The sequence below is a fragment of the Anser cygnoides genome, chromosome 20 (assembly GCF_040182565.1).
Source record: "Anser cygnoides isolate HZ-2024a breed goose chromosome 20, Taihu_goose_T2T_genome, whole genome shotgun sequence".
Lineage (NCBI taxonomy): Eukaryota > Metazoa > Chordata > Aves > Anseriformes > Anatidae > Anser > Anser cygnoides.
In genome coordinates, this window is record NC_089892.1 from 6,842,280 (window position 1) to 6,867,779 (window position 25,500).

General features: G+C 56.0%; 1 protein-coding gene across 7 annotated transcripts; it reads left to right on the plus strand.

The window, feature by feature from the left end:
- Positions 1–259: 259 nt before the first annotated feature.
- Positions 260–25,390, plus strand: SLC25A25 (solute carrier family 25 member 25). 7 transcript variants are annotated; one of them, XM_066980823.1, is made up of 11 exons: positions 260–630; positions 18,263–18,389; positions 18,478–18,565; positions 19,004–19,039; positions 19,341–19,452; positions 20,178–20,336; positions 21,072–21,224; positions 21,342–21,449; positions 21,699–21,866; positions 22,275–22,425; positions 22,875–25,390. In XM_066980823.1, the coding sequence occupies exons 1-11, from the start codon at positions 322–324 to the stop codon at positions 23,057–23,059; spliced, it is 1,596 nt and encodes a 531-aa protein (XP_066836924.1). In that variant the 5' UTR covers positions 260–321; the 3' UTR covers positions 23,060–25,390. The 7 variants fall into 7 exon arrangements, with proteins under 7 accessions (XP_066836924.1, XP_047912024.1, XP_013038344.1 ...); XM_013182889.3 differs by lacking the exon at positions 260–630 and adding an exon at positions 10,205–10,397; XM_048056084.2 differs by lacking the exon at positions 260–630 and adding an exon at positions 10,978–16,036.
- The last annotated feature ends 110 nt before the right edge of the window (positions 25,391–25,500 follow it).

Genomic DNA, 25,500 nt, shown 5'->3' on the forward strand with positions numbered 1-25,500 from the left:
CCACGTCCGTCAAGATCAAAGAGAGGCCTGGCTCGCGATCTGATTGGAACAACTGCGGCTTTTCCCCGCCTCCTCCCCGGCGTTTAACCAATAAGAGCTTGCTCAGCCCTCCCGTACCGGCTCGCGCGCGGCGCCCTGCTCCGATTGGCCGCGAGCTGGACGGCAGCGCGTGCCGGCTGACGTCAGCGCGGGGGACCTCCGCCATTGGGCGGCGGAGGGGCGTCACGTGGGGGCGGCGGCGCGTGGCGCGAAGGCGGAAGCGCCCGGCGGCTGGTGGCGGCGGAAGTGCCGCCATTTGGCGGCGGGGCGGGCGGCGGGAGGATGCCGGGGGCGCGGCGCTCGCTGGCGTCCCCCGTGGTGAGCGGCGTGCTCTGCCCCTGCGGCTCCCCGCGGGCCGCCGCCGCTGCTCCCGGGCCCGGTTCCGTGACCGACGGTGGCGGCGGCGGCTCCGGTCCCGGTTCCGGTGCCGGTCCCTGCGGGCGGGCGCTGTGCGAGGCCTCGGAGCAGGAGCGGCGGCTCCGCGCCCTGTTCCAGAAGCTGGACGTGAACCGCGACGGCGCGCTCTGCATCCACGACCTGGCCGTGGGCCTGGGCCGCCTCGGGCTGCACCGCACCGAGCTCGACCTGCTGGTGAGCGGGGCGGCGGGGGAACGGGGGGCGCTGGGGAGTACCGGGAAGAACGGGGGGGGGCGGGGGCCGGGCCCGCAGCTGCCTGCACCCCCCCGCGCCTGGCAGTGCCCGGTTTCTGCTCGCCAAACCCGTGTGAGCCCGCCGCAGGAGCCGAGCTGCTTCCCGGTGCTGCTAACCGCACGTGTGGGGCCCAGGGCTCGCTGCTGGCGGGGGGGCGCTGCCAGCCCAGCTCCCGAGGCTCTGAGCGGGGAAGCTCCCCAGCCCTGCCGAGGCGGGTTTGGGAGGGGTGGGTGCAGCCAGGTCGCTGCGAAGTATCTCCCTCCCTTCCCTCCCAGCAGCCTGCCTGGCACCCCGAAGGCTCGCTGCCTGGCTTTTTTGCCCAAAACATCTTACACGCGCCCATTTCACGTGTCTAATTATCTTAAGAGGTGCAGGATCTAGACAGGAAGGCTGCTGGGTTTGTGCAGTTCGCCCGTGAAGCATGCAAAACGCACAGCGCGCCGACTGTGTGCCGAGTGCCGGGAGCTGTGACCTGCTGCGGTCATGCTGCTCCGTGTGGTGCTGTGCACGGGAGTCCCGGCTCCAAGCTCCAGCGTTAGTAACGCTGCCCCGTTTCATTGCAGTCAGTGCGATTTCGGTCCCTGTGAATCAGAGGAACGAGCTCGTCAGTGCACACGCGGCTTGTCCTTGCATCGTGTCCTGTATCGCGCGTGTAGGACTGTAAAACTGCTGCGTGTCCCGGGGTGACTCCAGGTAGATAAAGGGCTGCAGCCGAGCTGTGATCTCCAGGGCAATCAGTCCTGCAGGAGGGCTGCGGGGAGCTTCTGAGTCACTGAGAAGAAAACTCAAGTGACGGTTCCTGCTCCCTCCCTGCCTTGGGAGTGGCGACCCCGTTGGTTGCTCTGACTGTCTGCACCCACCCTTCCCAAACTTGCCGGCTCCCTTCTAACTCTGAATCCCCAACCTTTTAATGGTTAACGTTGCTTTTTGGTTGCCACCCTCCTCGCTGCTGCAGAGCGCGATAACTCTTGGGCGATGCGAGGATCCTGTGAGTGATTTACTTGTGCTGCTTCTAAAAATAACGTCAGTGCCATGGCGAGTTGCTGCGGCGTGCGCTTCGGTGCTGAAACCTGATTACACCCCATAAATCACCTGTGCATGCCCTGTGAGGTGCTGACCTGCTGCCCCCTGTGGGGCTGAATCCCTGAGCTCTGGCAGGAGGCTCTCATCCCCAGAATGTTCTGTGCCTGTGTGCCGGTCTCGGTTTGCATTCCCTTCTCCTTCCGGGCATGTTACTCAGTCCAGCCTGACATTTTCCAGGCTGGGAGGATGCGCTACGAACCAAAATGCTCTTTTACTTTCTGGCAGAGAGTTTCTTTGCTTGCCGCGCTGCAGGAACGGCAGAGAGGAAATGTTCTGCGGGGACTGGGAGCGCTGCCTGGATGCCGGTGCTGCTGCTGAAGCCCTCACCTGTCGGGACTGCTCCTCGGCCCTTTGCTTCCTCTGCTTCCTCTCCTGCTCTGAAGGAAGTGGCTGGGTAGAGAAACAGAGCTCGTGGTAGTATTGCAGAGCACCCCCTGCAGCAGCTTAAAAGTTAGCTCCTGCTAGGGCAGGAACGCAGGGTTCAAACCTCTCTGTTCCAGTTAGACACATGAGAGCAGGCCTTGGAGAGCCGGCTGGAAAACTTCCACCCTGTGTTTTTTTTAGGAAAAGCTGCATAAACTTCCTGTTTCCCAGGGAGTTCTATTAATAAGTCATTCCTTTTCCTTCCCCAGCCGGAGCTAAGGATGACACTTTGACATGTGGGGTAACTAATGCCACGCCGCGGTCAGGAGAGGTGTGTAAGGGTCGAGATGAAAACCTCTGGCCGAGCGGACGTGGTGTTTGGAGACCGATCTGAGCACAAATCACACGGGCTCCTTGTGATCAGTAAATCACTTAGTGCCTCAGGTACCTCTTACTTTTCCTCCCGTGCAGGAGTACATTTGGTACGGGAGTTCCCTTCCAGTGCTCGAGGGACAGCTGGAGAAAACATCAGCCTTGTGATGCCAGCCGCGAGTGGCTGAGCTCTGCGTCAGCAGGCTAAAAGTCCTTGTGGCAGCAGTAACCGTTCTGGGCCGCAACTCGAAGAGCGAACGAGCGATATTTTGTCTCCCTCAGCCTCTGAGAGTTCTCACCCAGATAAAACCCTCGGTAGCGTTCTCAGAAAACTGCTGCCTTTTGTTCTAGGGGTGGCCTTCGGCGCCGGGGGAGAGGAGAAGTCGTACACAGATGTCCTTTGGGTGGAATTTGCTTATGTAAACGATGTTTTTTTTAAAGCCATGCTGTTATCTTTAAACCATTTGACGAATCCTGTGTGCCAAATCAGTGAGCCTTCCAGAGAAACGCTTGTTTGTGCTGGGTCCATGAAGCAACGCGCATACCTCGCTGTGCCTGAGCAGCAAGGGAGTAACCACGTGCAAACTGTTGTAGAGGCATTCCTCGTCTCCTGTGTAAGCAATGCTTCGCTGCTGAGTTAAATCTGCTTCGGGAGTAGTTAATCTTTTTACTGCTCTCCGACTTCCCTCCTGAAAATATTTGTGTAGGTTTATGGAACTGAAAATATGCGCTTAATGGGAGCAAGGGTAGTGGAACCAGCACTGTGCTTCCTGCTCTGTATCTGGAGGTGGTGCGTTGCTAAAAAATGACAGCATTGATATCCTCCCTGAGGTACTTGTTTCTCCTGACCTCACCTGTGTGACTGCCTGCTGCTGCCAGGGTCTCGCCTTCCCGTAGGAAACCAGCCCAGCTCCCGTTCTGCCCGAATCCTCCCGCTGCCTTTCATCGCCCCGTTCTCTGCCTGGTGTCTCCTCTTTGATCTCCGGGTGCTGTCCAAACTCCCCTGCGAATCCTGCTTTCACGTGTACTGAAGGGGCATAACCGTGCTGCCGCAGGGCTCTGCGGGGTTTGGGTCCCTTCAGGCTGCTCTGAAGGGCTGTGCCTTTCGGGGGTGGCTCCTGGGCTCCTCCAGCTGTCAGGGAATGAGCGCGGGGTCCCCGCTGTTGCTGCGGCAGCTGCTCGGTTAGCTCTGGCCAGTTTCCATCCGGGATGGATGGACTGAGAAATGCTTTGTATTATTGCAATTTTGAAAAGATTGAATCTTATTTCTGATCAGTACTTTATCATCTCTCATGCCTTTATTTAATTTTTCTTCTAGACTCTTGTTTCTGCACCTATTTTACTCTCCAACACTTGACTGCTCCATATTATGCTACGGGTAATGTCCTAAAACCCTCAGCAGCTGTACAGGGTGGAGGGAGCAGGGGCTCTTTCTGTGCAGGGCCTTCACCTGTTTCCCTTTGGCAGCGCTCTGGAAGCAGATAACCCGAGCTTTTATTGTGCTACAGAAGTCTGTGATTAGAAAAAAGAGCAAAACTGTTCGATAATCTAGGCTGGAATCTCTCCCCCGAGCTGTGTGCTCTCAGATCCAGCATCTTCATGGTCCGTGCATCTCGGATCCTGCCGGGGCGGTTGGGAAGCTTGTGGCCAGGGCTCTGGAACTCGTCGGTGGGGTTGAGCAACGCAAGGTCACAATCACACAAGTGAAGCCGTGTTAGAGGTTTGATGTTCCAGCTGGTAGCCTTCCTCCTGCTGGCAGCGACTTGCCCATCTCCTGGCTAAGCCCGGAGGACAGCTTTAGACACCCTGAGCTGGTCTGAGAGCAGTTTCACCTTGTGTTAATAACACGTGAAGTAACTCCAGATGTTTGGGGATGATGTGCATTAAAACAGCAGCCAGAAATGGGTGTTTGCTGGGCCGTGGGGAGCGGGGGCTGGTGGCTCTCCGTGTGGTGTGAGGAGGGCCCTGCTCCCAAGCGCTTGGGAAACATGAACTGTAGGTCAATGATTTTGCTGCAGATAAACCCTCTGCATCTGTGCTCGGGGGATGAGTCAGCGCGGACTCACCCGTGTAGGTGTTCTGAAGACGCAAACGAACCCCTGGCAATCCATCGCACGAGTCCCAGACAGCCGCCGCGGCGGGGAAATGCGGGGCGGCCGTGGGCACCGGGAGGCTTCCCCGCGCGGCATCGCTGTTGGTGCCCCGTGACGGTGAGTGCCGGGGGGTGGAGGCTGCCTGGAGCATCGCTGTCCCAGCCCGGTGGTGACACAGAGCCTCTGCTTGGACCTGGCCTCTGCTCGGACCTGGCCTCCTCTCGTCGGACGCCTTGCTGCGGTTAATTAACTTGGCACGAAACCGGCAGCGCACGTCCCTGCTCGCTGGGGTAGGTTGGAAGTGAGATTTAGGTGCAGATGTAGCCGAGAGGAGCTCGCTCTTGCCCAACCCCTGCTGTCGGTACGCAGGTGAGCTGCTCCCCGTCTGGCTGCGTACCACGGGGCCAGGCAGGCAGCTCCCCGGAGGCGCCCTCTGGGAGCGTTCCAGGACGACTTTTTGCCCCGCAGCACGGCGAGTCGGAGGAGCCCGGTGCCTCACGGGGTTGTTTAGCCGAGCCCTTTTTCCGAGTTACGGGGGAGAAGGGAGGAGGACAGCGGCTGAGCCCCGCCAGGCGCGGATGTGGCTCTGAGCCCTCAGTTCTGAGCGCTGACATCGCCCAGCGAGCCCCGGTCCTGCCGAGAGGTGCTCTGCTGTCCCCGCGGGGCTGCACCCTGCGGACGCTGCTCGCTCCAAGCTGTAGTGGAGCTGAGTGCCTGCGGGGTCCCCGAGCCGAGTGCGGTGAAATGCTGGCGCCGGTGCGAAGCAGCTGGGTGCCCGAGCAGGGCTTGCGCTGGGGCTTTGGCCTTTCCCCGGGTGCTCTGCGCAGCAGTGTTTAATTACCAGGGCTGGGTTCCTTGGCGAGCAGCGTGAGAGAGATCCTCGTCCCGATCCGGGCCATTGCCTGTTAGTCAGCTCGGGAGGGGAATAAATGAAATTACCGAGATAAGGGCAGATAAACCAACCAAAAACTCGAGTGTACTTGGTGGTGGTTTTCTTTTCCTCAAAGAAACAGAAGTCAGTGACGAGTCTGGCTGAGCGCCACGCAGCGGTGTGTTAACGAGGTGCCACGAGGACTGCAGGACTGCCCTCCCGTTTGCGAGCCCCCCAAAGCGGGGAGCACTGCGGCTCCGTGCCCCTGGTGTGACACCGACGGTGCCGGCAGGAGGAGGCAGGGGCGGGAGTGCTGCTACAGGCAGGTCTGAAAGAAAGGCGGTGAATGAGGCTTTGTTCTTGGCTGTGTCCTAGGGCTATGTCAGTGCCTCCGAATGTGGGACACGGCGCGGTGTAGTGATGCCCCAGAGTTTGTTTGGAGCATCGCTGTCAGGGGACACGTTGCTGCTGTGGGGTCTTCCCAGCAGCTGGAGGGGCTCGGAGCAGAGAGCTCCGCTCCGGGAGCGATTGCTGACACCGCTGGGCCCTGAGCTGCCCCGAGAGGCGCCGCCGCGTGGGGTGCGAGGCCCCGGAGGCGAGCAGGGGCTGGGCGACGTGGCCGCGGGGCCGTCACGGCTCAGCTGCTGCTTTCCTGCTGGCGCTGAGCTGCGGGGCTGTGCCCGCTGATCTGTCGGGCGCAGGGAGAGGCCAACTGTCCGCCTCCTGAGCGCCGAGGGCGCCCTTTTGGCCCTTCCCGTGGTGGGACGTGGCCGTGGCACAGCCCCGAGTTCCCCCGGCGTGTCTCAGTGTGCCGCTGGCACTGCGCTTGGCTCCAGCAGCTGGGACAGCCGCTTGTGCCCGGGTTCCTGCGAAGAGGCCTGCCTTTCGTCCTGCTGCTCGCCGAGCTCTGCCCTGCCACCCCGATACGTTAGCGGGGTTGGGCGGCGCTGGGCAGCTTCGTTAGTTAAGCAGCGGTGGCCAAGACGTTCAGGTTCCTGCAGCGTGCTGCCAGAAGCGCCGTGCAGGGCTCCTTTCAGCTGTCTTTCCCCTTTTAAAGTACATAAAGTCTCATCTTTCACAAATTACATAGGGAAAGACGAGAGGTGGGCGCGGGAGCGGTGCCAGCAGCATTCCTCGGGTGTCCCTCGTGCAGCGGCGGCTGCTCGGGGGCGTCCCGGGGCTGCGTCACCACGGGGTCACGCCGGGACCCGGAGCAGGCGGCCGCAGCGGCAGCTCCCCCTGCGCGGGAGGAGAGGTTTCGCTGCTCCCCTTCCCTCTGCCCAGCTCGCTTTTCACCCTCCCTCCCGCATTTTTTCGGCGTGAGCTAGCTGTCTGCTGACGAGGCTCGGGTTCCTGCTGGAAAAGGCTGCGCGCTCGCTCAGGAGTCGTGCAGAAGCCATCTTGGAGCAAGCGGAGGCTGGGACCCGGCTCCTGCCCGCTGCTGCCAGCCCAGCAAGGCCCAGGGCCCACGGGAGACGCGGCAGGTACCGGGCGTGCAGGACGGGATCGGAGGGGCCGTGCAACACCTTGGGTTTGCTGCCTAAAAGCAGACCTCCCTTCGCCAGCCTGCACCACGAGGAAAACGCTGTTTTAATTGAGACCATGTCATCCTCTCGCTCTTTCCCTTCTCCTTCGTCTCCGTTGGGGTAGATGGCGTGGTTTTATCACCGCCTTCTCCTCCGTTACCCCGTGACCACACCTTGGTGGCGCAGGACAGCGGGGCCCCCAGGAGCCCTTCCCTCCTGACAGCCCCGGACTCGGTCCCTGCAAGCAGCTGGAGCCGCAAGCCCGACCCTGCCAAGGGGTTAGGTTGGGAAAGGAGCTTTGGTGCGGCCTCGGTGTGCGATTTCTAGAAAAAAACATGAATTTTTGTTCCTCTGCGTGCCGGCTCAGGCCGGACTTGCTGCATTTGTTGCATCTGTTGTGCATGAGCGCTTGGCCTCCTGGCGGTGCGGTGATGCTGGTGTGCAGCTCCCCGGAGGAGAGCGGTTGCCTCGCCTCCGGCTGTAATCATCTCGCTGTTACTGCCTTCATTGTTCTGACCTAATAAAATTCCTCGCTTGGTAAAATAAATGCTTTTTTTTTTTCCCAAATATGATTAGAAAAGTCTGTTCTCCAGGAGCTGGGTGGGTTAGTGCGGCGGGAGAATTCCTCCGAGGACAAAAGCCGAGGAAGAGTTGCCGAGTTCCTGCCTTAATTGCACCCCGAGCAAGTACTTTCTTGCACAGATGGCTATTTACTGTGCATGGGCGAAGGGAGATGGGGTCCCTGCCATGCACACACCCCAAACAGCTCATACAGCACGGAGGAACCGAGCGGCAGCGCCCAGTAAGGTCAGCTGGCCCAACATGTCCTCGTACGGAGCTGCCCAGCGCTGTGACCGCCGGCACAAGCCCCGGTCCCACTTGTGTGCCTTGCCCTCGATGTCCCCAGTCCCTCTGGGCGATGGAGCTGTGTGCCGCCTGCTGCAGGAGGCAGCTCCAGTGCCTGTCTCCTCCTGACCCCATCGGTGCCCGCAGCCAGCTGTTGTTCCCCCAGCGCTCTGCGCGTCCCGGCTGCGGGAGCGGGGTGGGCGCAGAGCTGATGGGGCTGCGGGAGCTGCCTGAAGCTCACGGCCACCAGAAGAGCTCCCGTTTGCTGCTGCTCCTGGAGCCGCAGCCTCGGGCTGCTAGAAGCGGATTTTGATGGACCGTGCCCGGTTCAGAGAATCTGCTTTGCTCCTCCTTTGGCTCAGCAGCATTGGAAATGTTAAAATACCACCTTAAAGCGCTGTGATTTGGGTCCCTTAGAAAGCAGTGTAACTTCTGTGCTGTAGTTGTGATGGCTGGCGTCGGCACAGCCGTGGAGGCACAGCTCACCTGCCTCCTGCTCCTCGGCCTGCCCCTGACCCACATCCCTGCCACAGCGACTGCTCCTGCCCCATGGGGCTGCCTCTCCGTCCCCTTTTTGGTTCTGCCTTTTTGTGCGCCTTGAGTTTTAAAGTTAAAACTGTTCTGTGCTGTATGTGGACCTGATGACTGAGCAGCGTTTTTGTCTTATTAAGTAACCGAAGTGTATTTGCAGAAGAATTCTTTGTAATGTGAATTCTTCTGCGTACTCGTCCCTTTTTCCATTACTCAGGTTGGTTAAAGGAATTCAGCAGTAGCAAGTCCCCTACAATGAGATGCTTTACATTCTTCCTCTCAAATGTATTTGCGGATGGGCTGCTTAAAACTTGTAGTTCTTCCAGGTTTTGGATTGTAGTTCTATATCTGATACCTGTAAAACAAAACTTTCCTACTGTTTGCCACCGGCGAAGGTTAAAAACTGGAAACAGAAGTGGGGTGCGCGGCGAGGAGCTCGCCGAGCTGCTGTTAGGAGCTTCGGCGATGGGACCTGCGGCGTGCTGTGTTATCGTGGTAAAGAAACAAGCTGTGCTCGTAGGGCAGAGCCGCACCGCTCCGGGAGGCGAGGCACGCGGTGCCCTCCTCCCGCAGGCACAGGAGGTGGGCAGAGATGCGGGGCTGCCCAGGAGCTCCCTGGTACCCCAGTGCAGACACGGCGTGTGCCCGGGGCGCTGGTGCTGCTCATGGGCGCTGTAGCGCAGCCCCACAGCAGGTCTGGGAGCCCCCGAGGGGGATGTTTCGTGCTCGGGGCCGTGCGGTGATGCGCGCGGGTGCTGTGTGCTGCTTGTGCTGCCTCCGCTCGGTGCCCCAGCTAACCCCTTGCTCGATGCCGCGCGTTGCGAGGCTCCTGCCGCAGAGCTCCGGCCCGTCTGCTCGGCGGCGCCGTGCCCGCGGCGTGTCAGAGCGTGCGGAGATAAGCAGCCGCACTGTGCCAGCGTGCCCCTGGAAGCCCGACGGCAGGAGCACAATGCGGCACCAAACAGCTCTCTCGTGGTGACGGATGGCACCGTAATAGACCGGGGAGAGAGAGAGAGAGAGGGAGCAGCTCGAGGTTAATTCAGCCGCGGCTCCGGAGAACCGCCTGCCGCCCGAACAAAGCCCCGCTGCCGAGCCCGAGGAGCGGGTACGTAAACGCCGTGCCCAGCCCCGCGCCTCCGAGCGGCCCCGGGGCCGCGGCCGCCACGCTCGCTGCCCTCCCTGCCCGCCGGGCGCGCTCCCCGCAGGTGCCCGCGCGCTCCCGGCCGCCTGCGCGCGCTGCCTGGCTCCGGGGCCCCGCGGCGCTGGGAGCGGCGATTGGCTGGGCGCTGCTGCAGTGGGGACGCAGCCCCGGTGCTCAGCCCCGCCGGTGGGATGCGCCGGGACGCGCCGCTTCCTTGGCGGCTCTGAGAAGCCTGAGCCTCTCCGAGAGGCTTTTTTTTTTGTTTTGTTTTGTTTTTTTTTTAAGCTCTCCTCCCGAGCGCGGCGTCTCGGCTTTTCTGTGCAAGCGTCCTCTGCAAAGCTCGGCGTCTCGGCTTCTCCGTGCCAGAGGTCTTGCGCTTTGTCTGTTGCCACCAGATTTGTGAGGCTCCTGTACAATGAGCTGCTTGTCAGGCCAGGCACGGCTGCGCTAGCAGCAATTTCAAAAGGCAGGAAGCGTCCGCAGGAGCCGGGCCGTAAGGAATCGGAGCCCGTGGAGCCGCTGCCTTGAACCTCCCTCCCGCTGGCCGCCGTGCCCGTTCCCGTCCTGGGGTGCTCGGCGGTGCGCTCAGCACCCTCGGCAGCGGGCAGCTGCGAGCGTGCGGGCTTTCCCTGCCGGGGACGCTCGCTGTGGAGGCGATGCTGCAGAGCCTTTGGCATTTTCTGTCTAGCTTCCTCCCCAGGGCCGTATGCCAAGGTCCTGCAGATGAAAAAGAGGATGAGGCCGGGAACACCAGCCCGCTCCCAGGCCCCGGGGAGAAAGGGCCAAAGATGTTGGGGAAGCCACAGGACAGAGGGACTGACCCCACTGAAAGGAGACCAACTATCCTACTGGTGGTTGGACCCGCAGAGCATTTTCCGAAGGTAACGGGATATCCAGGGGCCTGCAGAGGGGTCGGCCAGGCCGGCGGGGAGCAGGGGGAGTGTGCAGGGATGAGCTGTGTGCGCGCTTGGGGAGGGGGCGGCAGTGGTGAGCGGGTCCAATGCGTGTGCTCGCTAGGAGGGAAACGGGGGGGACCAGGGGAACGGCTGCAAAGAGGCAATGTAACCTTTCGGATGCGATGTTCAAGGAAAAAAAATACTCTCTAAGGGAGTATGGGGGTCTGAAATCCTTGGTGGCTCGCAGGCAGCGTAACTCGGAGGGCAGGGGATGATAACGCGGGTTAGTGGTGAGCCCCTGCCCTGCCCTGGAGATGGGAGCGGGACCCAAAAGGCCCTGAAATCCTCGGGAGTCAGTCTGGTAATTTGGCAGCCCTCTGGAAGCTGCAAGGAACTAGTGTGTTCTGAGTAACTGAGTGCGTTGGCTGGTGGCCCGGCCCGCAGCAGGCAGGGCTGTCCCCGGGGAGCGGGCAGCACGAGGAGGGGACCGAAATCTGCGGGGCCGGGAACTTCCCGGGGTGGGCGCGCGGGGGGCGTGCGGTTGGCGGAGGATAAATGGCGAGGCTTTGTCTGGGGGGAGGTGAACAAAAGCGGCTTAGTTTCGTGCTGGCCCCGTAGTACGAGGCTGGCTGACGGCAGCTCTGGCTTATTTGCGAGGGGGAAGGGAGCGCTGCCCGTCTCCTGAGGGCGATGCGGCCGGCTCTTGCTTCGTGGGGTTTATCGCTGGGGGTGCGACCCGGCGGAGCTGGGCAGAAGCCCTGCGGGAGCCGGGGCTGGCCGCGATGCTGAGGGGAAGCGGTGGGCGACTGGCAGGATCCAGCTTGCTCGATAAGGAAATGGGGTTGCCGCTGTGAGGCTTCTCTCCGAAATGGGGACCGAGCAGGTTCGGGCTGTGGGGAGGCCGAGTACCTCCTGCTGGTGCTGTGAACGGCAGCAGGCAGGGGGGCGTCTCACGTCCCGCCGAGCAGCAGCCACTCCCTGCCTCAACCCGGCTGAAATATCTGCAGGGAGGAAGACTTCTGCCTTCGTCCCCGCCACCAGCAGCGAGCACTGTGCGTCTCCTCCAAAGCCAGAGGTGTGCGCGCCCTGAGGAGAAGAGGAGGACTCTTGTGCGCAGAGGTTGAGGAAGGACAGAGGCTCGGAACCAAAGGAGGTTGCGATGAAAACCTTGAAAGAGCAGGGCTGCAAATCTCCGGTACCTTCCGAGGGAACAATGGCCCCTCAGTCAGGGAGAGCCCATCTGTTCACACCTGCAGATGAGGCTTTCTCTGCAGCGGGGAGGGCGCTGACAGCGATCTCCTCTTGCCTCCGTGACCCTGAGAAGCTTTGCTTTATAGGAACCCTAAAATTGGCTAACGCAGGAATGCCTGGAGGATAAGGATGTGATAAAATGGAGTTACTGCAGCTTAGGAAGGAACTGCCCATCTGCTGTGAGGCTGTGGCTGTGTAATTTTAGCCTGTCCTCCCTGTCAAGTAAAATACCGAGCAAAGCTGTCCCCGGGAGGATTATGCAGATAGGTTTTACCTTGCAGTCCAACCGGCTAATGCTGCGCCCAGTCACCGTGGCTCAGCAGATGGACAGCAGCTTGTGAAGCCCGCTCGTATATCTGTGCCCTAATTACCCGTCTGGAGTAGAGGTGTTGTAAAAAGTCCAGTACGGCCTTAGGGGCAGGTTACAAATCACCGCGAGCAGCCGGTGTTACGGGAGGGGCAAAGAAAATGTGGGGGACACCTGGCTTCTGTTCTGTGCCGCTGCACGGCGGTGACCTTGGGGTAAGTCTCTTCACCGCGTGCCGCTTTGTTTCCTAAAGACGCCCATAGCTGCTAAAAGCACACAGAACACCGTGATGACGCTTGGCTCCCTGTAAGGAATTTGCGTGTCCGTAAACGACTGAAGGTGCTTCCTAGTCGTGGCTCCCCGATCCTCGCGGCGGTGTCAGCTCAGCTCCTTCACCGAAGGGAACGGCTTCGACGCGAGTCGTAGGAGAACGTAGGAGAAAACGTGGCCCGTAAACGCGGTGCGTTGGCTCCGGGGCGCGTGTGCGCAGGAGAGGCGCGACCTGCCCTCCGTGTCACCATCTGGACTTGTAACTTTGGAGCCGTGATGGAGCAGGTCACCTTTCCCGGCGGGCTCACCCTTGTGCCACGTACCGGCCGTCTGTCTGCCTGCCCCGTCCCTGTCCTGCCCCGGGCGCGGGCCTGGCTGAGCGCTGCGCCGTGCTGCGCGGGGTCCCTGCAATCATTAACTCCCCCCTTCACACGCGTTACGCTGTTTGTGATCTGCGAGGACTTTCTGTACTGTACGATTAATTATAAGCTAACTTCCAGAAATTAAAGCACCGAGTCAGCAGGACCTCCTGAAATCTCCGAGCAGCAGCTCTGGTGTGCTTGCCCAGAGAGCTGCTGTGCCCCCCAAGGAGGACGTTAGCTGTGTGGCTGTGACGCTCGCTGGCACTTGATATTTTTAGGGACTTTTTTTTTTAGCGAAGTAAATTTAAAATCGAACGGCGTACTCTCTGCTCCTTGTATGGCTACGTCTTCCCATCCTCTGGGAGGTACCTCCCGGAGCTGCTGGAGGAAGCTAGCGGGGAGGCAGATGCCTGGGAGACTACAAATGACTTGGAAAGGTTACCGCCGACACGGCGGGCTGTTGAACCGGTAACTCACAGTGTTTAAGCAAGAGCCAAATCCTGTGAATAAACTGGAAAATGGATTTGTGGGTTCCTTGATGAGAAGCAAAGCGAGTGTCTTGTAGAAGGAGCCCAGAGCCCTCCGCTGCGCCCTTCAGCGGGGTTGGCTGCCTGTATTTGGGGGGTGACAGCTGGTGGTGATGGCGAGGGGTGACTTGGAAGGGCTGGCTTGCCTTGCAGCTCTCAGCCCTGCCCTTGGCTCGACGGGCTGGGGACACAGCCCGTAAATGAGGGATGCACTGCCCAGAGCTCACACGTCTCAAGCCCTGGGGCTGCACCCGCGCCCTGGGGGCTCCGTGAGCGTTTGGGGGCTGCGTGGTGGCAGTGGGCAGTGATCCCCTGCTCCTTGGGTGCAGGCAGCACGGATCCGGCAGCTCGGAGACCTGCGTGGCTGTTGGGTGCTTCCACATTTACCAGGATGTTTTTTAGGTGAAATCTAAGAACTCGTAAATGCTTTTTTTAAAATTCCCGTCGTCATTATAACCAGAGTTGTTGGTATAAGCTTAGTTCGTAATCTGCCTCTCCTTCTTAGCTCGCTGTCCTGTAATTAACACCCTGCATAAATCAGCTTTCTTAGCCTCGTTACCTCTCTCCTTTCCTCTGACGTAGGTGGTAAGGCTTTCTTTCCTAAAATGTGCAGATTTTGCCTTTTGTTCTAGCTGCCAAGTGGAGATGGAGTTTATTAGGGAAATCTGCATCACGTTGGCATGGCAACTGAGCCGCCAAGCACCTAGAATAGGGATGCTCGGCGCCTCGGGGGAAGGCGTGCAGGGGATCTCGAGGCTTGGTGGGCAAATCTGAGTTCTGTCTGTCCATTTAGCGCCTGGGCCTGGGCCGGGGGGGAGCTGCCTGCCGTGGGCTGGCTGCTGAAGGCACCGAGTTTGGTCATCCCGTGCGTAAAGTCGGGGCGCTGCTCGCAGCGAGACGCCGGGTGGGCAGGCTGGGCTGTGCGGTGGCGTGCGTGGGGCGAGCTGCTGCGGCTGATCCCTAAGAGGATCTGGAGGCCCTGAGAAGATCCTGTTTTCGCGCAGAGACGTCAGCAGGGAGCAGGTTAAGCCTGGTTAGGTAACGCCGTGCTGGGGCAGGTGAGGTGCTGGGAAGCCCTCGTGGGTCACGGCTCCCCGCGGCACCCCATTGCTGCGGGGCACGAGCTGTTAAGCTTCTTAGAAAAATAAAACAACAACAAACCTTGAAATAACCCCCAGATCAAATATTCCCAATGCATGCAATCGATGTGCTGCCCCGCAACCAGCTCACGACTGACCTTGGCTTGCTTTCTCCGAATCTAAAGAGCAAAACACCGCGGTGACGGCGCGAAGGCCCCTCGTGCATCAAGGTGCGAGGAGGGGAGCGCTGCCCGGACTTTGCCCTGGCCAGGAGGTCTGTTTGAGCAGAGCAAACACAAGGAAACGTCGCCGTGTCCGCAGGCTGTTAGCAGCGAGCAGTCGTGCCGCGGTGCCTCGAGCGCAGCCAGCACCCAGTGTCTGGGCAGCTGGTCACCGGCTGCGTGCGTTTTGGGTCTTCGGCGTGACAGCTTCTCCATGGCAAATAGCGAGATATAATTATATTTGTATTTGTAACTCGTGTTTTACAGTGGTGCTGGCAGTCAGCAGCTCTGTAGCGAGCGGAGCCCTTAGCCTGCTGCACTTGGTCGGCGTTTTCACTGTGGGGCTGGGTGTTCTCCTGGGCACCTGACTGCAGGAAGCGCTCCGGAGCCTGTAATTACACCGGTGTTAATTGCTGCGTGTGCCGCGCTCCCTCTTCGGCTGGCCGTCTTCGGGATGAAAGCTCAGGAAGTCACTCACCAGGCGGTTAAATCGAGTGGCAGGAACTGGAAAATGTTGTTCTGCCCGGGCCACTTGTCGTTACGGAGCACAACCGACCGCGCGGTCGGCCGGGGCCGGGGGAAGAGGGGAGGCCGGGCAGCTCGCAGCTGCCGGGGGAGCCGGGCTGGGAGCAGCCGGGGCTGCTGGAAGCCTGCCCGCGGTCTGGGAGGTTCGCTGGGCAAGCCTCGGGCATGCCCTTCATCGCTGCCTCCGTCAGGGGGCTGGTGTCCGGGGGTGCCTGCTCCAAGGTGTCTGGGGAAACCTCCCCACCAAAGTCACCGCGCTCGGGCACAGCAGAGGAACCGCAGTAGCAGCGGGATTTCGAGGCTTTTGCTCAAGCTGGACATCCCAAATGGGACATGAAAGCGACACGTGGCTGGCACCCTGCTCCTACTGGCTTTTAGAGGAAGAAATTTGGGAAGGTGCTGTCAGTCCTGTTGGGTCGTGGTGGGAGAGGTGGTGAGGGAGCCCGGACCCCGCAGTGCTGGGGGCGCAGATCCCCAGCATGATAGAGCAGGGTCGGAAAGGGGCGATGGGGTGGTCGGAGCAGCAGGCGAGTGCTGCGGGTGTTGGCCGAAGCTGCCTGGGCGAGACGAGACAAGACACCCAGTAGGAGTTAACCGCGGTGAGCAGGAGTGATGCAAGGGCTCTGGGCGTACTGGGAGTGTACTGGGAGCCTGGTGCCGGCGGCGGAGCCTTCGTGGGAGGCTGCTGGCTCTGACAAGTGGGCCGGGGCTGCTACTGCTTCCCTTTTAAGTAGAAGGGCAGGGCTTGAGCAGCCAATCCCACCGGAGCCGGGGAGCTCATAGGCGCGTGTCATGGGACTCGCCGGCATTTCCTTCCCACCGCGCGCTGAAATTAGCTCGCGGGGCTCGCTCGCCTTCACTTCCCTTCCCGGTCCGTTGGAGCAGGGCAGCCGAGGCTCCGGCTCGGGACCATGCTCTGCCTGTGTCTGTACGTGCCGGTGCTGGGGCAGGAGCAGGCAGAGTTTGAGTACTTTGAGTCCAAGGGGCTGCCGGCAGAGCTCAAGTCCATCTTCCGCCTCAGCCTCTTCATCCCCTCTCAGGAGTTCTCCACCTACCGCCAGTGGAAGCAGGTACGGCCGCGGGTGAGTGCTGCCGGGGGGCTCGAACAGCCCCGGGTGGCTGCTCGGCGGGGGAGAAGTTCGTTAGGGCTCCGCTCTAACAGCGGGGCACGGCACGGCCACGTGTCCTGCCGAGGCAGGGGCGGCTGGAGCAGTGCGGGTGGGCTTCTGGGTTCTTGTGCTTTAAATCCGGTAGGAGCTCCGTGCTTCTGAGGCTGCTTAAACCAGTTGAGGTGACGCAATTTAAATAGCTTTTTTTTTTTTTTCAAGCTGTGGATTCCTCTGCTGAAATTAAAGGCTTCACATCCTCTTCCTTTTCCCCCTCCGCGCACTGCCGTGTCTGCCCGGTGTCCGTGAGCCCTGCCCGCTGCAGCGGGGGGAGCGGCCGCGTGCTGCTGAGCGGGGAGCTTGTGCAAGAGCGTTTCTCTCCCGGCTCCAGGCAGGTTCAGGGACTCTGCCAAGCGCTCTGCTCGGCTCCATCTCGCGGCCCCGTGCTTCCAGCTGGCTGCTGGTGGCGTTTTCACACCGGGCTGTCGAGAGCCTGGGCAGCCGGCGGTGGAGCTGCAGAGCGGGGCAGGCTTTTTGGGCAGACACAAACCCGGCTCTCAGATGCGCGGGGTCCCGAGCGTGCTGCAGGGCCACGTGCTGTGTGGGTGGCAGCGAAACGCAGCCGGGGAGCGGGTCTGCCTGCCCCGATTGCTTCCCTGCTGGTAGAGCAAGGAGCTGCAGGCAGGTTTTTGGTGGCGTCTCCGGAGAAGATGCCGGAGCTCGGCATTCGGGGGCGAGTTGCACAGTCACATCTCTGCCCTGCCCCTGAATTATTCGCGGCTGCCAGCTGGCCGGGGTGACGCTCAGGGGGAAGCCCTGGTTCAGCTGTCGGGGGCCGGCTGCAGCATGTGAGAGGCGTTGGCCTATCTTTAGCCCGCGAGCTGGATGCGGAGCCGTGCCTGAACTTTACATCAGTCATATGATAAGTGGCAGGTTAGCGAGACTGGGCACGCCTCAAAGGTCAGCGCGGCTGGGACGGCACTTTCTTATTTAAAGCTCGTAAACGATTAGGGGTAATCCTCGTAGCGTTAGGGCCGGAATGACAGGGCACGCTGGGGCAAGAGGAAGGTAGAATTTTAATAGGGATGTGTTCAGGATTGAAATCACTTTAAAATAGCAGTGAAACAAAAAACTAAGGCTAATGGAGACCGGCGTCCAGAGGCTGGGGAAATATCACCAGAAGCTTAGGTTTCTCTGTTACCTCTGAAGCCTAAATATTGAACAAAATCTTGGCGAACAGAGGGCCGGCCTGGTGTTGGGTCGTGCTTTAGAGCCTCCTTAACAACCCACCTGCCGCTCGCATAAATGGTACAAGAATTACAAGCAAAATACAGGCGATGAAGTGGGCTGAATCACGCATCGTTTTGTGCTGCTCACTGACTCATGCTGAAAAGGGCTGTCAAAGGCAAGTGACTGAGCAAGAAGGGAAACGGGAACTCCCTGAGCCACATTCTTGCGGCCTGGAGATCACCTCTCCTGTCAACAAGAAGCCACGTGCCCCTAGATAGGACACTTCATCTGCTGTTGCCCCGTGCTGGAATGAGTTAATTCATCGTTCGCCTTGTCCTAGATGTCTGACACGATCTAATCTTGATTCTAGCTTTGTCCTACTAAGAACCTTTCCTCGTTCTTTATGCTTCTCAGGGAAACTTGTATAATTAAAGCACATAGCTCCGGGGTACTTAAACCAGTTCGGAGGGGTTTTTATCTTTGGCCGTGTCCACTAGAGCTGGACAGGCTCTTTCTGGTTGGAGTTGGTTCTTGCCAGAGGTAGCTTACTTCTCTAAGTATCGTCATTAGGCATGAAATTCCTTCTCCTGCTCGCTTTTTATTACTGAACTTTGGTGATTTTATGCAAATCTGGTTGCCACACACTTAATCCCTGCGGAAGCTCTTGAACTGTCATGCAGGGTATTAATCAAGACGTAGGGCTGAGATGAGATACCTGATACTAGCAGAGTATCCCCAATAAAAGCATGAGGCATTTCGTTTGCGTAACTAACTTTGGAAGAGGGTTGCCTGGAAGCAGGTGACTTTTAGACACTTTGCTCAGATTTCTTTGAGCAAATTCTTAATTCTGTCAGCTGCTTTCTGGGGGGGAAAAGCCAAAGTCATGTGGGAAATAATGTTTTGATATGGTGGTAGAAGGGGCAGATCTGAACAAACAAAGGAGCTGACAGTTTTTGGTTGTCTTCTGAACAGAAAATTGTGAAGGCTGGAGACAAGGACCTGGATGGACAGCTGGATTTTGAGGAATTTGTTCACTATCTCCAAGATCACGAGAAGAAACTGAGACTGGTCTTCAAGAGTTTGGATAAGAAGAACGATGGTAAGCACCTTTCTCTTGCCCACAAATAGACTGTTGTTTGCTTCAGCTGGTCTTACACGTACTTGAGCTCAGGGCCTTACCTTTGCAGGCCGTATCGATGCCCAGGAGATTGTACAGTCCCTTCGGGACCTGGGAGTCAAGATCTCTGAACAGCAGGCCGAGAAAATACTGAAGAGGTAAGGAGTCAGCTGGTTCTTCTGTCCTGCTGAACATGAAATCTTCATGCTGAGAGAAGGAAACCTATGTCTTTACCCTGTACATACTTTCTGGCGACGTCAGCTCCTCCCTTTTTGCCTATTACTTTTCTTTTTGATTTTTTTCAATGAATTAACACTTTAAATGCTGTAATGTGTTATGGGCAGTTACTGTTAGAACCTCTTTTCTTGCTGGCCTGTTGTGGGGAAGGGCTTGCACCTGAGCTGGTTTGCATTCCTGTCTGACTGTCCTGCTACCCTGAGCTTGTTGCTTTGGAGAGGGACTGTGCAGTTGCTCTTCAGAAATGCTGAGTGCGTTTTGCATGTGGCACTAACATGTTAACCACCACTTATCTGTGCTGTTTTTTTCCTCTTTCTTTCCTCTGCAACCTTCCCTCTGTCTGTTTGCCTGTGTGTCAGAATAAGGACGGGACACTTCTGGGGTCCTGTCACCTAGTAAGTATTTTCTTCCCTTCAGTTGGGAAACTAGTTGGACTTGCTTTTTGGTAGGAGGGGGTACAGCAACTTCCGTGGTTCAGTTAGAGGGGAAAGAGGGGAGAAAAAGGGAGACCGCTTCTATCTCTCTGCAGTGTTTGGTGAAGAGATTTCCTAGCTTTGTCTTGTGTCTCTTTGGAAGTCTTTCAGCAGTTGCTTTGCAAAGCTTTTTCTGGCATAGGCCTGAATAATCAAAGGGAAGGGGAGGAGGAGTTTGTCACCCAGTGGGAGTCTGTGCTCATCTAATGATAAATCTTTTTAGCATGGATAAAAATGGGACGATGACAATTGACTGGAACGAGTGGCGAGACTATCACCTGCTGCACCCAGTGGAGAACATTCCTGAAATCATCCTGTACTGGAAGCACTCCACGGTAAGAAATGCTTCTTCCACAGCAGGTCTTGGTCTTTCCCCAGGTTCTCAGTCAAAGCCATGAACCCCCAGGGGATGCTATCACAAGTCTCTATCATTTTCTTTATGGTTCAGTAGCTGCCTGGAAGCCAGTCGCTTCCTGTCCTGCCCTCTTATCTTGCCACCCATCATAGGCACTGTTTCTGGAGCCTCTGGCACAGGTGATAACTGCTTTCTGCAAAAAGATGAGTGTGTTAACTTGGCTTCTACCTCTGAGAGCTTGTACCAGTGGCCAGCTCCTGCTAGTTCAGAACTCGTTAAGAGGAGAAACCGATGTGACAGGCAGCTGTCCTTCCTGGAGATATTTCAGTGTGTGTAAATAGCGTGTAACAAGATTAAACTGGCTGTGAGCTTTGAACGTTCCAGTGAGGCTCAGCTTTTTCCCTACGCAATTGCCTGCAGTTGATCATTTTGTTCCTTACCGTGATCCACAGTACCTTAATGCAGACAAACGTTTAGCAATTCCCAGCTCCCCAGACAGAAGTCTTCTAAATGTAAGGTGCCCTTTGACATGCTCTAGCGCTGGCAGTCCTGGTGGTCAGACACAACAGTTAATGGTTACAGATAAGCTGCTGACTTGGAGTGAGCAAATTCATTGCTTCAACACTTAGCACTGATAAAGAGCAATAAAACTTTGGCAAGATTGCCAGCTGGTAAAATGTTTCTCAACACCTTATGTTTTTGCAGATCTTTGATGTCGGAGAGAATTTGACAGTCCCTGATGAGTTCACAGTGGAAGAGAGGCAAACAGGGATGTGGTGGAGACATCTGGTTGCAGGTGGAGGCGCAGGTGCCGTGTCCAGAACCTGTACAGCTCCCTTGGACCGCTTGAAAGTGCTCATGCAGGTATGATGGAACAATCCCAGTTTGTTTGAATAGCCAGGCTGATTCCTCTAATATTCCTGCCAAAGTGATGCCTAGGAGATGATAACGATGTTCATGAACAGTACAGCACTCTGGCTGGGAGCAATCCTTTTGCTCCTGTATTAGCATTTTAGAAATCGTTTTGGGTTATTTGAACGATCAAAGTCATGTCAGCAAGTTATTCTTCACTGTCTAGAAACGACAGAAGATTTCATGAGGTAGATGTGAAAACTGTCAATAGTTGGAGAGCTTTGTAGTTTAGAGCACTGGAAGACTTGGATTTTGGTGAAACAAGTTCAAGTTGTTTTCCCACGGGAGTTGAAGTGGTTGTGGTGATCAGCTGGCAGAGCTGGTATTCTGTGCAAGTGTTAGGCGTTATAAAGACATTGCAAAAACCTGATTTTTAGCTTGCACCTCCTCCTGAGCCAGCTGAGAAGTCTGTTTGGTATAGCTGGCCCTGTTCTAGGTATGGGAGTTGTCTGTTTAACCCTTCCCCCCAATTCCAGAAGGAGATATTGATTAGATTCATTAGCTAACATTGGACTTTTCGAAAAGGAAGAGAAGCTTGCTTTTCTATTGTAGAAGTTATCTGGAAGGGATTAAAGCCTTGGCAAATCTCTGGGTAAATAAAAAAGTGCCCTTTTGTCCCTGGATTACGGAAGAACGTAACGCTGTCGTAATCAGGCCTGGAACTAATCCAAGCTTGCTCTCTCCCAGGTTCATGCCTCCCGCAGCAACAACATGTGCATTATTGGCGGTTTTACCCAAATGATCCGAGAGGGTGGACCAAGGTCACTGTGGCGGGGGAATGGCATCAATGTGTTGAAGATTGCACCGGAATCTGCCATTAAGTTCATGGCCTACGAGCAGGTGAGTAAAGGAGCATGGAGGAGTCTGGCTGCAGAGGGGTCTGTGGAAGGACAGGATGAAAAAAGAGCAGCTGGGATAGTGAGTGATCCTCAATGCCTTTCTTTTTGGCTTCTGCAGATCAAGCGATTCATTGGCACTGACCAGGAAATGCTGAGGATTCACGAGCGGCTGTTAGCAGGCTCTCTGGCTGGGGCCATCGCGCAGAGCAGCATCTACCCGATGGAGGTGAGGCCATGGGGCTGCCGGCCCAGCCCATGAAGGGTGACGGCGAGGTGCCAAAACGAGAGCTTGTCGCGGAGCTGGTGTTCTGCCCTTATCTCTGAGAACTCCTTAGTGAAGCTGGTGCCAAGTAATACTGCTCACATGATGCCTGCTGTAGTCCTGAACATCCTGCTCTGGAGAATGACGTTGTCTGTGCTTTTTCTCCTGTTGATTCTCCTGTGAGTCTTCATGGCGTTTATTCTTGTCTTCTAGGTTTTGAAAACACGGATGGCTCTAAGAAAGACGGGACAATATTCAGGCATGTTGGATTGTGCCAAGAACATCCTTTCCAAGGAAGGAATGGCTGCCTTCTACAAAGGCTACATCCCCAACATGCTAGGAATCATTCCATACGCTGGTATTGACCTGGCAGTCTATGAGGTATGGAGCCTTTAACTCTTTGTAGGGCTGTGCTGCTTGTTTAGCTGCTTGTTTGTCACTGTCAGACCTGTCAGCTACTACAGGAATTTAAATAACTTTTCAGGGCTTTCCTGATCAGCCTTAAGGGTACATTTTACTCAAAATGGCCTGAATGACAATCCACTACAATGATCCTCCTTTCATAGTTGGCATCATGCACGATCCCTTCTTTTTTGGAGAGAATTGCAGCAGAAAATTAAAGGAGGGTTTTTCCCAGGCCCCTATATTAGCAGTAGCTCAAAAAAAAATAAATCTGAGAAGCCTGGTTGAAATTGCACACACCTCCCCGGGCCTTTATGCCAGATCTTTTATATAACTTGATACTCTTGATTGCCTCTTCACTGCTAACTTCTAGCTTGTTCCTTCCAGACACTAAAAAACGCCTGGTTGCAACGCTACGCTGTCAACAGTGCTGACCCTGGAGTCTTTGTTCTCTTGGCTTGTGGCACCATTTCTAGTACCTGTGGTCAGCTTGCCAGTTACCCACTGGCTCTTGTGAGGACACGCATGCAGGCCCAAGGTGAGAACTTTGGGGAACTCTGTAGTAGTGTGTGAACTCCTGCCATGGTCTCTGGGCAGGGTAAAGGTCTGCTGGTGCAAACATTGCAAAAACAGCCTTAACTAGCCCGTGCAGCTGAGCAGCAGGCTATTTGCCATGCTGCAAGAGGACAGTGGACTTTGCGCTGCCCTTAGCACCTCGAGTCAAGCACCTCCAGGACAGAGCAGTTCTGTTTTGCTCACATTAGGAATTGGGGCTAAGGGCATCGGCAGAGCAATTTGGGAAAAAGGCTGTGATGTGCGGCACAGCCACGGGTTGCTGAGAAGTTTTGTGCTGTCCTCCTTAAAGCACCTTTGGTCTGTGAACATCCACAGGAAGCGCGTGATTCAGAACTGCTCTTTGAGACAGGTGTTATCTTAGTGTTTTAATGACATAGGCTGCATTACTTACTGTGTCTTTTCATGTTGCAGCTTCTGTGGAGGGTGCTCCTGAAGTGACGATGCGGGGACTGTTCAAACACATTCTGAAGACAGAGGGAGCATTTGGTCTTTACCGGGGTCTGGCCCCAAACTTTATGAAGGTGATCCCGGCCGTAAGCATCAGCTACGTGGTGTATGAAAACTTGAAGATGACTCTGGGTGTGCAGTCACGGTGACCAGGAGATGCTGAGGACTTTGAACTCTGAAATCTTGGGGTGTAATCCCAAGACGTATAGCCATCTCTCATTCTGTGAATGTGTTGACACTAAGCTGACTAAGCAAAGCTGTGAAATCTCAGATAGTTTGTGAGTCAGTAAGGGGAGGGGAGCATCTGGTGTCCTTTGCCATCTTGCTACTCAGAGCTCTACGTAAACCATCAGGTGGTCCGTTTTGTTGGGCCTTTTGGGAGACCAGGAGCTGAACTCCTGGCACAATCTTAAGGCGTGAGTTGCTGAGGTCAAAGTAGCAAAGATTTGGGGAACAGTGTGCTTTCAGCATATGACATGTACAGAGCTGTTTGCCTGCAGATGAGCACCTTCTGACTTGCTGAAAGAGCTTCTTTTTCCATTCAGTTGTTTAACTTCCTACCTGTTGTTTAAATTTGTACAAACCTTGTGTAGGAGCTGCTGCCGCACCAGGCTTGTCATTATGTTTACATATATTCCTTTGGGTAGGAGACATTCATGTTCTGCTTCCAAGACTTGACATGAAATGTAACTTTGAACTATACTGGTTTTGAGGGCTGGTGGGCAGTGGTTTATCCGGTCAGGCTGAATGTTACTTAAGCCAGCCTGATGAAGGATTAGGATTATTTATTTTTGATAGGTTTAAGTGTGTCTCATAAATCCACTAACAAGATGCACTTACTAACAGAAGCAGCAGACTAGAGCCTGCATGCCTGTATCCTTTGCATGCCGGGATTGGCTTCTCTTATACTCAGCAGGGGCTTGGAAAGGGGAAGGCTAGAGAGTCCTAGGTGGACCGGCACCTTGATGCATGGCTTTAGTGAATAAATGACAATACTTCACAGCTCCTGTGCAGTTGTGCTCCCAGCACGACAAGAGAGCCCCTGTGCAGCATCGCATGGACCTCTGAATTCCATTCTGCCTGGTGCCAAGGGTAGCTGATGGACCTTTCCAAACCCAGTGCCTACGCTGCTATCTATCTCTTTAGACCTCTTTGTAGATTGATGTTCAGGTTTGCATTAGCGGGATGGAGTCCCCAAGCCAGAAGGGTCTGTTGTGGGAAGGGGTGTTAGGGAGAGGGGCTGGCTTTAGGGAGAGGTGAGCTTTCAGTCCCGAGGACGTGCTTGCTTTTCTTTCAAAGGGTGCTTTTCACAAGGCTAAGGGAAAGAGTTGGCTTTAAAATTTCTCTGCATTATGGGCTACTTTAGTTGATAGGATCTGGCTTCTGAGGCCTGGGAGATCCTCATCCAACTTTTTGTTTTGGGCAAGATGGACCAGCGTTGCATTCCACTGTTTTACTGCTTAAAGCATATTTATTTTGTATTTATTTGAACAGAGTTATGTCAGACTATTTTTATAGACTTGTTTAAATATTGTTACTGTGCTTGTATTTCTCCTGTTTTAAAAAGTTCTCTATTTGTTCTCTTACATCACACAGCTGAGTCGTGGGGAGGACACTAAAGTCACTAGCGTACCTTCCCTTTGGGGCTTGAGCTGCCTTTCCCCAGTTTGGGGTTGTTGCTGGAGGACCTCAGCCCAGAGAAATTCTGTAGCAGGATGCCATAGGAGAGAAGGGAGCTGGTGAGGAAGCAGGAATGAGGGGAGAGGGTGCACCGTGAGGCCCGCCTTATTTTGGAATTGCCTCTGTGCATGGCTGAAGGGGTTTTGGGTGGATGGCTGAAGTTGGGAAGTAGAAGGTTTGTGCATGTTGGGTGTCACAACAGCTAATTGAGAGCGATCTTGGGGAATCTTTAAGTAAAAGGGGAGGGGGGAGAAATCTCAGGGACTAAAGAAAACACAAGTTTCTAGAGAGATGGGAGGAAACTTGCCCTTGGACCCAAGCTGCTGCAGTTGTGCTTTGAGGCTGAATCAGCAGATCCTGCTGCTGGGCCACTGCTCTCTCTGTGCAAATGGACACTGGGGAGAAGTGCCTGAGAAGTCAGAAAAGGATTCGTTAGCATTCAGCAGCTGCTTTTCTGCTGACAGTTTTTGCTTCATGGAGAGTCTTCCAGGTGAGGCTCTCTGCCTTGGCTATCCAGTGCTGTCAGTAGTTAGCCATGTGGGAATCTAAGCGGTCTGGATTAGTGATAAGATTTTTTCCCACCCCCCCTCCTTTTTTTTTTTTTTTTTGAGATCTATTGTAAATTTTGCAGTGGCTCCTTCCTACCAGTGTGGCCTAATGGAAATATGAATATCAGAATGCAAAAATCAATGCAAAATGACAACCATCTTTGTAGCTGTAACCACAAATTGTTATTATGCAAATCTAACTCGGATTCTTCATGTAGGGAACAGTCTGCTAATAAAGGTCTGTCAAAGAGATGCCATGTGTCTGTCTCTCTTTCTCGATATGGCTTATTGGTGCTGTCTGTGGCCAGACTTGGATAGCTTTTCCCAAGGATGGTGATGCTGGAATGGTTTTTCCTACAAGG